General features: G+C 39.7%; 1 protein-coding gene and 1 pseudogene across 1 annotated transcript; both read left to right on the plus strand.

The window, feature by feature from the left end:
- The first annotated feature begins 649 nt into the window (after window positions 1-649).
- Window positions 650-2768, plus strand: LOC122777799 (annotated as a pseudogene).
- Window positions 2769-3516: 748 nt separating this feature from the next.
- Window positions 3517-7395, plus strand: LOC122777798 (zinc-binding protein A33-like). Its single transcript, XM_044039283.1, has 2 exons — window positions 3517-3842; window positions 4774-7395. Exons 1-2 carry the CDS (start codon window positions 3576-3578, stop codon window positions 6322-6324), a joined length of 1818 nt encoding a protein of 605 aa, XP_043895218.1. The 5' UTR covers window positions 3517-3575; the 3' UTR covers window positions 6325-7395.
- Window positions 7396-11311: the final 3916 nt, after the last annotated feature.

Consider the following 11311-nt stretch of genomic DNA (forward strand, 5'->3'; position numbering starts at 1 on the left):
TAATGGTACATTTTGTAACAATGCCTCTGAGTGTGTTTTTAAAATAGCATGTATGAATGTATGGTTTGGGAATTAGAAAATAGAAGAATATAAGGACATGTGATATGATGATGAAGAAGATGATGTAATAACTGTATATCTGTGACAGCCTTAAAGAATGTATGTGTTATTGAAAAATGCATAGAGAACTTATACATGGATGCTTTGCATTGCATCACTGGATTTTGTCTTTTTTCTTTGAACAAATAAAGTCTGATGTTTTGTCTCTTTGTGGGATCCACCCTTTCCTGTGCTTGTAAAGCGCCTTTAAAGAAATGTATGAAACAATATTACTTACATTTAGAATCAGCAAGCTTTTATTGTCATTGCATGTACCACACACAACAAAATGATGCCATCTCTCACACTCTCACTCACTCACTCACCCTCCCTCCCCCATTTAAATACAACAAAATAAAAGCAATAAAAACAAATAAGAACATATGGCCAATATAAAGTGACTTGTGACACATTATAGAGTTTGGTTCAGAAAGCTCTGCCCACACGTATCTATGATTTCAATAAACATACAAGCCCAACATACTAGATTATCTCAGAGACTGTGGTGCAACTGAGGCAGGGGGGAGTGGCTCTTCTGGGAAGTAGGAGTGACTGTTTGAAAAGTGCTTTGTCAGTTGGGTTGGCAAAACAAGGGCCAGCACGAGCAGCCATGGCTTCAGCTTCCTACTCAGAGGATTTGACTTGCTCCATTTGTCTGTCGATCTTCAGGGATCCTGTGATCCTCCTGTGTGGCCACTCTTTCTGCAGAGAGTGCATTGAGAATTCTCTGACTTTGCAGCGTCAGTGTCCACAGTGTCGGGCAGACGTTCCTAAAGAAGGTAAATATCTTTTGACCAATCACATTTTGAAAAATCTTGCTGAAAAGGAAGCGCAGAGGCTGAGCACAGAACAAGGAAATGGCAGAGAAGTAAGTTTGTGACTTTAGAGTCTATATGTCAGTCATTTTTAATGCTTCTTAAATAATATATATATAATGATATATAATATTGTGTTTTTTGTTTGTTTATAGTTCTCCGAGGTCGATGAGCAGTTGTGTCCTGAACATGAAGAAAAGCTGAAACTGTTCTGTGTCACAGATCAGCAATTAGCTTGTATCATATGCCGAGATGGGGAGAAGCATGACGGGCACAGGTTTAAACCAGTCAAAGAAGCAGCTGCTGTTGTAAGGAAGGGGGTGGAGCCATTAGTGCAAAACATTTCTGATTACGTCTGTGCTACAGAGAGGCTGGCCAACAAAGTGAAGAAATAACAAAAACCAAGGGGAAGTCTCAGCAGCTGATGACTCAGATCTGCAGTCAGTTTAAGGAGATGCATGATTTTCTGAGGAAGAGAAAAGACCAGATCAAGAAAGAGCTGAAACAAAAGGAGGATGATGCTGTCCAGAAAATGAGTGAGACATTAAAAGGCATGGAAACAGCTCTGACAGAGAGCAGAGAGCTGGAGGAACAAGTGACATCTGCTTTGAAAATCACAGACTCTGAGAAGTTCTTGAAGAATTGGACTAAGAACAACAGCAAGATGACTCCTGAACATTTGTTCAGTTCTATAGCCAAAGACTTTCAAGTGGTGAATAGTTGTCTTTCTTTAGGACCTTATGAAAGTCACCTGCAGTTCTATGTGTGGAAGGAGATGCTTCAGGTCATCCAGCCCCGAGAAGAACAGCTGTCCCTCCAGAGTACAAGCAGAGACATAACTGTGTCTGATGATGGGAGGGATTTGATGTATGGTCCCCAAATCATCCAAAGTAACAACTGCACACCCTGTACATATTGTGCCAGGGATCGTGTAAGAGGATTTGGATGTGCTTCCTATACTTCAGTGAGATGCAGGGAGAACACCACAGAACGATGTGCTTCTGCACTCAGCTCCAGTGAGTTCACCTCAGGGCAGCATTACTGGGAAATAGAGGTTGGAAAAAGGAAATACTGGAAAGTAGGAACAGGAAAAAATTACCTGTGCTTTGATCAACAAAAATATGTCACATCTCGTCCAGACACAGAGTTAGAACTTACAGGAAGACCACAAAAGATTGGGCTCTACCTTGACTGCGTATCAGCAGAGCTTTCTTTCTATGATGCAGAAAACATGACTCTTTTACACACCATGACAAATTGTGACATGTCAGCACCAGTGAAAGCATTTATAGAATACAAATTTAGTAAGGGAGCAGATCACAACCCGCTAAGAGTGTGCTGGTTGTGAAGAGAGAGAGAGAGAGAGACACTGGGGCCACAGGGAAACTCCGAGCTGCAGAGAGACATCCAAGATGATGTCTGAGAAGGTTCTTAGTCATCCAGGATATGTTCCCTCTCAGAGAGTGCACATAGATTGAAATGTACTTGCTGGTCAGCCTACAGAGGCTTATTACCTGGACTTTTTCTACCAGTCAGTCAGAACTACAGACAAGGACCTTCTCCACTGTTTTATTAAAAAAAAATGACAACAGTTTTTTTTTTTAAATCTGACTGATGCATGAACATTTAAGGAATTATTCTTTTGTGTGTGTTTATGTGTGATATATGAATGTATGCTGGGGGAATCAGAAACTAGAAGCATGTAATATGATTATGAGGATGATGATGTAATAACTGTATATCTGTAACAACCGTATATCATTTGTACAAGTATGCGTAGAACATATACATGGATGATTCACACTGCATCACTGGAATTGTTTTTTTCTTTGGGAAAATAAAGTAGTAAAATTATTTGATTCATTCTTTGAGTTCACATTAACAATCATGGGACAATCCATGTTCATGCAATCTCAAGACAAACAACAAGCTACACACACACACACATGCACAATTTTTGTTTTATATCTTAGTGACATCATACACATAATACCAATCCCTGGCATCTTACCGTAACATCACAACCAAGAAACCTAACCCTAACCCTTTACTCTTAAAATGTCCTCACAAATATATCAGTTAATGTACTGACACACACACAAACTCAAGGGCGTGTGTGAAGTGTTTGGTGACATTAGTGTATTTTCAGTGTCAAGTGTCAATTGTTGTGCTGAGCTGCTAAAGATCACTGCATGGAGAGTTCTCAGAACATGAACTCAGCCCATTTGTTTCAAAATTTCACCACTAGAGTGTAGCATTTCTCTTTACTGTACAATATATACCCAAGACTGGGTCTTAAACAGTCTTAAAAATGTACAGTTGTGTTATTCTGGGTACTTATCTTCCAAACAATAGGGGTGTTTTAGTGCATTTGGGGAGCACAAAACACCTGGAGGAATCACATAGGTAAAACTGAATCTCAGGGCAACAAGTTAGTGAAGTAGAGCTGAAGTAGAGTAGGTTTTAACCATGATGTTGTTGCCACCTTCCTACAAATGTGTAATTCCTGTAATCAAACCTGAAAACAGTTGCCTTGCCTGCCCAGTTGCGCGATGACTTGTTGTTGACGCAACAGTGGGTGTGGCTTTCCAGGAACGAGTGTCTTAAAAAAAAGAAAACAATGTCTAAGCAGAGCAGAGAGAAAAAACTAACACATCAGCCATGGCCTCGGTTCCTTACTGCCAACATTTGACTTGCTCCATCTGCTTGAGCATCTTCACCGACCCGGTGACATTGCTGTGTGGCCACTCTTTCTGCAGAATGTGCATCACAGACGCCAGGAACACTCAGCGCTTTTGTCCAGAGTGTCGGACGCCCCTTCCTCAGGAAGAGACCCGTCTTCCAACCAGCCATATACTGAAAAACCTCGCTGAAAAGGCTAGAAACACAAAGGAGGCGAAGGTGGAGCATGAATTTGAGAATGAAGAGGTGTGTTGTGTTTTCTTTCATGTTTTGTGCTTATAGGTTGCCGTGATAGAAACATTGCATGTGGCCAATCTGTATAGATCATTATATATGCAGCTTAGTTTAATCCAACATTTTGGTCCAAAATGAATTTGGGGTATGTCAAAACCCGTTTTGCTCGTTTCACAGGGGTTAGAAAATGTTGCTCCACCAGTTGCATGGTTCAGACGGTGTTCACTTACTCATCATTACTCCTGGGCTTTGTAAACCTTCATGAAGCACTGGTGCTACAGAGGTTGTCTGTTAAAATATCTTAAATGAATTGGGTAATGCATTTCCCATCACTTTAACTTACACAATTATTTTATTGTGAAATAATTCAGTGCTCAGAAGACAGGATTGTTTGGAATTTCCTATGATTGAAAATGATGAATCTCCTCTGTGCTTGTGCGTGACATGACATAATAGTTTTGTCATAGAACAAAAAGACATGAATGAAATGAACCAAAATTACACTGAGTTTAACAATTGTAGGAATACTGTGCATCCCACACTACTTGTCTTGTTAGGAGCCCTGACTACTATGACTCATCATGAACACACGTGATCACAGAAAACATGAGAAGTGACAGGGAATGATGCAGCACAACTTTTGCCAGCCCGGGTTCATGCTTCGAGATTGACGGCTGAACATTTCACAGCAGTGACGTCAGTGGTGTCTGTCCCCTCTGCTGCAGAGTGGCTGCTATGTTCTACATAGTGTTTGCCTTTGAAAATGATAATAATATGATTTTCATATGCCTACTTACTCAACTAAATGTCGAGACTGTATGACCCTAAAAAGCAGGGTTATCAGTATCCCGTGACTGGGTCAAACCCATTCTAAAAAAAAAAAAATCGTTCATCATCTCTCTGTTGCTATACTTGACTGAAATATTTATATTTTTCCACACAGGTGGCCAACTTGTGTCCTGAACATGATGAGAAGTTGAAACTGTTCTGTGTCACAGATCAGCAGTTAGCTTGTGTCATATGCCGAGATGGAGCGACTCACCAACAACACATATTTAAACCAGTTGAAGAAGCAGTAGTGTCTCTGAGGAAGGAGCTGGAGGCACTGGTGCAGCGCATCTCTAATGATGTTGGTGCAACTGAAAATCTGGCCAACAATCAGAGTGAAGAGATAACTAAAACCAAAGAGAAGTCAAAGCAGCTGATGACCCATATCTGCAAACAGTTTAAGGAGATGCATGAGTTTTTGAGAAAAAGAGAAGAACAGATCAAGACAGATCTGAAACACAAAGCGGAAGATGCTGTCCAGAAAATGACTAAGACATTAAATGCAATAGAAACAGCTGTAACAGAGAGCCTAGTGCTGGAGGTAAAAGTTGCTTCTGCTTTGGAAATCACAGACACTTACAAGTTCTTGAAGTGGTGGTGTGAGAATAACAGTGAGCCTCCAGAACATTTATTTAGACCAAGAGCCAAAGACTTCCAACTGGTGAAAACATATCTCTCTTTGGGACCTCATGAAAGTCACCTGCAGTTCTTTGTGTGGAAGGAGATGCTCCAGGTCATCCAGCCCCGAGCAGAACTGCTGTCACTCAGAAGAAATAGCACAGATATAACAGTGTCTGATGATGGACGGAGTTTGTTTTGTACACCCAAAAGCATGCCACCTCATTTATACCCTTCCTTGGTTCACAATCCCATTACAGGACATGGCCAAACCAAGCACAGTCCATTATTTAGCCCTCACACAGGATTTGGCCAACTCATGGCCATTCCTTCTTTGACGTCCGGTGCAAGATTTGGCCAAACCCAGACAAATCCTCAGTTTGGCTCTGGTGCAAGATTTGGCCAAACCCAGACAAATCCTCAATTTGACTCTGGTGCAAGATTTGGCCAAACCCAGACAAATCCTCAATTTGGCTCCGGTGCAGGATTGGTCCAAACCACAAGCAGCCCTTCATTTTACTCCAATGCAAGATTTGGACAAACCAGGACAAACCCCCCATTTACCTCTGGTATGGGATTTGTCCAAACCACATCAACCCCTTCATTCAGCCCTGATGGAGGGTTTGGACAATTTATGGCCAATCCTTCTTTTGGGCCCAGTGCAGGATTTGGCCAAACCATAATTTCAGACATATATAATGCATTTAGTGTTGATGAGTTCTATTCAGGGCATCATTACTGGGAGGTAGATGTTGGACACAGAGAGTATTGGGAGCTAGGGATCAAAAATACTTTCCTAAAATACGATGGCCGGAAATATTCCACCTGCAATTCAAACATAATCACGGAGCTACAGTTTGAAGGCAGACCAAGAAAGATTGGGATTTATCTAAATTGCTCATCCAAGAAGGTCTCATTCTATGATGCAGACAACATGACACATATTCACACTGTGATCTCACGAGCCATGCCCTCGCCAATGTCAGCGTATTTTAACATCAGATACAGAGCACCAGATCCTAATCCCATGACAGTGTGCTGGTACTGACTTATGGCCAAATGCATGTCCAATGAAAAAGACACATTTGGGGCAAATAACAAATGCAAACATGTTTTCTGTGTTTTGGGGGGCGGGCATTTACTGTTTCCATCACAACTTAGTTTATTCATTCTCTCTATGAAAACAGACTGCTACTGTAAATAACACTTGAGAATGTCCGTATAACAAATTACAATTTGCAACTAATCTTTTGATTGCCTTCAAAACTCATACCAAATATAATAAGATACACTTAGTGAAAGAAGGTCAACCAACAGATACAATTTTTTCTCAATACCTGATATTAGGACTGGGACTCTAACTTTCTTATAGCTTGTCTGTTTGCTCGTTGAATTCCATGAATTTTGTTTGCATTCATATCACGTTATGGCGCGTTAAGCAATTACATCATGTTACCATTATGCTATTACATGTTACACATTTACATTATGCCACACATTACGTTGTTTTGTGTGTGTTTGAATTTAAATGGTCATCATACTGGTTCAAAAGAGACAACATAATGGTTTCTGTAGATATGAAATTGTTAATGCTGCATACTGTTTGGGTTTTATAAGGCATTATTTGAACCTGTGAATTTCTTTTATATTTGTGTTTTGTTTTAGATTTGTGGATGACGATTGACAGGTAAAGGGGAACTGACAGACAATCAGGTTAGTTTGACCAATAATGAATTTAAAATATGCTGATGACACAGTTATCTCACAAGGAAAGTTGTGGCTCATTGACTTGCTTGCATTGTTTTTCTCTTTTTTTTTAGAAGTCAACAAAACAATTAAACTCTGTTTAATAGTACAGATTCTAAAGAAAGTTGTTTACAGTAGCCCCTCTGTTTTTTGTTTTTTTTAGTAGCCATGGTATACAGTGTTGTACATGGTGTACAGTGCAGAATGCCAGTTCAAATTAATTTCAACATTGTTTTCTGAATTTGACTGATGTGTAAATTTGTCTGTGTGACTTTGTGTGTAGAATCCCTGAATTTGTGATTTAGCAGGTTTAACACTGTCCATAAAAATGGTATATTCCAAAATGAATAAACTGCTGTTTTACTATGTATCATGAAGGTGTCATTGATGTCATTATTTGCATGTTGACAGGTGTGCATATTAATCTGTGATGGTGTGAGTTGTCCAGTTCGCCACAGCGGGGCAGCAGCCATCAACTATGGCCACACACAACCTCCAGTGTGTGCACATCCCAGGCACAGTGGAGGGAAATTTAATATCACTCTGAAACTATCAATTTATCTAATCATCACCATTATTATTTATTTGTACATGGAAGTAAAAGTAGGTACACTTAAAAATGACATGTATGAAATATGAGGTAAACAGTGTGGCAGCTGTAGTAATAATAATATATAGAAGTATAATAAAGGCATATGTACAAATGGACACTGATACACTACACATTTTATAATGGCTTTTTCATCATTTTTGAATCTTTATCTTCATATATTAAGATAAATTATATATGTCATAATATTACATGACCTTGTATATATGGAAATATTAGTTTAGGGACACTTTTGTCATATATTGCATTTGAATATAATTTACATATTATTCTTAATTAGTTTTTCTGGTTTTAATGCAACATATTGTTGCTTTTCTTACCCTCAGTGCAGGACACAGTGTAGTCAGAATGTCACATTGTCATTGCTTGGGAAAAGGCTGCCAGCATTGATGAATTAAAAAATATGCATTGCCTTTGACCTCTAGTACATCTCTCATAAATTCCTGACAGTAGCAATGTGAAATTGAGAAGTACTTTTCCTTTTTGTTGCCATGTGTTTTTCCATGTGAGAAAGGTACAGTAACATTCAGAAGAGTTAGCGTTTACAGGCGGAGGAAAACCTGACAAACCTGTAGTGTTGTTCCCGTTTCTACTGTGCAGCCACATATTTGTGATGTGATAACATGTACCGGGAAATGTACATTGTTGGTTTAGTGTAGTTCCTCTTTCCTCAACAATGTTTGAAACTCGAAAAAAGGTCTTTAAAACCCCCAAAACATCATGAGTTTCCATTATGTTATGTAAAAACACTGGACCAGCTGTGGCATTTTAGTTCAAAAGAAGTGCAAACACCTATTTATCATACTGATCGCTCAGAAGGTAAGCAAAATCAAAAGTGGTTTCAACTGGTTGAATGAAAGTGTATGATGCCACACAGTAAATATTAGAGATGCTCTGTATTCTCACAAATGTCAGTGCTGTCAAGACTCTTTGTTTTTGGTCAGCATTCTATAATCATGTGTCAAAGTCCACCAAAGTATTTAAATACCACAAATACGTTTATATTATTAATATTAAAATACAATTAATTATTAATTATAATAAATGTATAACTGCAAGAGGGAAGAAAATAAAGATTTTTGCTTTGTTCATATCACGTAAACATATGTTACTCAAACCCAAGCAGACCAAAATCCTTCATATTTCCTTTGTTTCTTTAGATCACAATTATTATTTTTTAATAATATCTATATCTATATCTATCTATCTATCTATATATATATATATATATATATATATATATATATATATATATATTTATATGTATATATACATTTTCTTTTTAATTTCTAAAAAAAAAGTTTAGAATAAGTTCAGTTTTACAGTATATGCAGATGACTTTTGAAATGGATTAGGGTTAATGTTTGAAATTGTGGTCTGTCCAACGGGTTTGTGAAAAAGTCCACAGTCAACCATTAAAATGATCATGGTATACTGTTCATAGAGCTACACTTGAGTAAAACAGATATACACTAGTCTGTGTGCATCTCAAATCAGTGACATCAGATTAGTGTTTTTCAGTTGTGGTCCTGGGGACCCACTGTCCCGCATGTTTCATGTGTTTTCACCTGCTTAAAAGGGTCCGCTTGTCATAAAGTTCTGTAAAAGCCCAATAACGACCCATTCATATGAACCAGGTGTGCTGGAGCAGGAAAACATCAAAAACATTCTGGACAGTTGGTCCCCAGAACCACAATTGCGAAACAATGGATTGGAATGTCTACTGCCACCCACTGGGCAACCAGCAGTAGCACTCCAAGCATGTGCTTTTCAAGAGCTGTATGGATGACATCAATGCTTTTGTCCAACTTAAGATTCATTTTTTTGGACCAATTAAGTAGTAAATTTGATCATTTTTCATGACACTTCTGACAGTCTTGAGGCAATTATTAATGAGAGAATTTGAGGACATTTAATGGTCATTAATAAATGTCATTTTACAGCTGGTTACTCACAAGAGACTTGTAGAAGTCCTCAGATTTTTTGTTTCCTTTTTCAATTATGTTATTTTATATAGGCAACGCAGCCATACAAATAAATAAGCACCAAAAATAAGTCAATGAAGCTGGAGACTAAAGAGAAAAACACCACAGAAGAATAATAAAGAGATATTAATCGCCCACCAAGATGAGAGCAGGTTGTTGTGGAACAGTATAATTGAAGTGGTTTTAAAAGCTCACCTTTCAGTATTATGTGAATGTATGGCGGTATATAATTAGTGTGTGTGTGTGTGTGTGTGTGGGTAGGTGGTCTCATTGTAGCTTTAAGTCCACTCTAAGCTTCTTCATTTGTCCTGAAAGAAGGTGCTGCCTGGTTAACCATGATTAATACCCGCTGAATAGTTATCTGTGGTTTGGGCTGTAGGGCGCCAATTCTGCTGGTGTGAACCAGCGCAGTATCTTCATTAATCAAAACAGCAGCTGCTGTCTAGTTAGCATTTATCATGGACTATATTATAGTATGATATTCAGATGATTCAGTGTGGAGGAATATGTCTGCTGATCCGGCCTGAACAGAGACACAGAGGGAGGGAGCGGGGGGGCGTGGGGGGCGAACGGGCCGAGGAAATCAATGCATGTGGGGAAAGGCTGTTCTCAGCACTAAGAGGTCCAGAGCTCAGTAATCGAGTCTTTTTCTGCCAAATTAATGAAAGGGCTTTCGCTGTCGTATGGGCTGCGGCGATCTGTCGACTTCAACCCTGACGTGGCCTAACAAACAGAGGACGTGCTGACGCAGGAGCTGGAAATATTAAACAGGATGATAGAGATTCAGACGACAGACAGTAGAGCAACGTGTCCTCACACACAAGCACACACAACTCACAACAACAATACGCCACTGGTCTGGCGGTCTGGGCCAAGTGTAGTGTAATAATCTGTCATCACAGTCGTGGATTTTACTGCTCCGTCTTTATTGTAACAGTTGGAAGTCCACTCAGATTATTGCTCTCTGTGTAAAGAGGCGATGAGGAGGCCGGCAGAAAACTTTACGGCATTCCTTTATGAGAAGCAGGCACCCGTGTGCATTATGTGGTGTGGATAACGTGCCATGTAAAAGTGAAGGATTGCCCACAGTTCCGTGATGTAATGCCTCAGAAATAATCCGATTTGGGCCTCGTGAATATCACAGTCTGGGACCGTCCATCTGCTTCATTGTGTGGCGAGTGTTAGTACGAGTCGAATGATAACTTATCAAAGAAGAGGAGTGCCCTTTTTGAAGAAGCAACAGTAGAAGACAAAAAATACATTTTCTTTATGGGACTGCATTTGACGCGTGGAGCTGTCGAGTCAGGGTCACAAAGGTTCAGGCACTCCGGCCTGTTGAGCACTAGAGGGCGCCCTCTGCTCTCCATACGCCCGCTCCACAGTCCGTTGCCCACAGTCCGTTGCCCTCAGTGTGAGATATTAGTCGTCCCTGTGAAAAGTGCCAACGATTTTCTCCCTGTTCTTTGTAATTAAAAGGCTGTTACTCAGACGTGGACAGTGAATGCACCATGTATTCGTGTGGACTGTTTGTATCACTTCTTGACTGTTTCACCGTGGGCGAGTATTATTGCTTTTACATTGATCTTGGTGACAGATAACAGCTATACAATAGCGACTGGTGAGTGGAGAAGGGAGCCGAAGACAATTAGCTGAGCCTGTTGTGGCTTCAGGGAACGGAGAAGCTGAAGGTACAC

Source organism: Solea senegalensis, linkage group LG11, assembly GCF_019176455.1.
Source record: "Solea senegalensis isolate Sse05_10M linkage group LG11, IFAPA_SoseM_1, whole genome shotgun sequence".
Taxonomy (NCBI): Eukaryota; Metazoa; Chordata; class Actinopteri; order Pleuronectiformes; family Soleidae; genus Solea; species Solea senegalensis.

What these genes read in the sequence shown, in the direction of transcription:
- LOC122777798 (XM_044039283.1), top strand. Translation starts at nt 3,576, where the DNA reads ATGGCCTCGGTTCCTTACTGCCAACATTTGACTTGCTCCATCTGCTTG. An exon ending in ATGAATTTGAGAATGAAGAG is followed by an intron (nt 3,843 to 4,773) that starts GTGTGTTGTGTT and finishes TTTTCCACACAG; the next exon opens with GTGGCCAACTTGTGTCCTGA.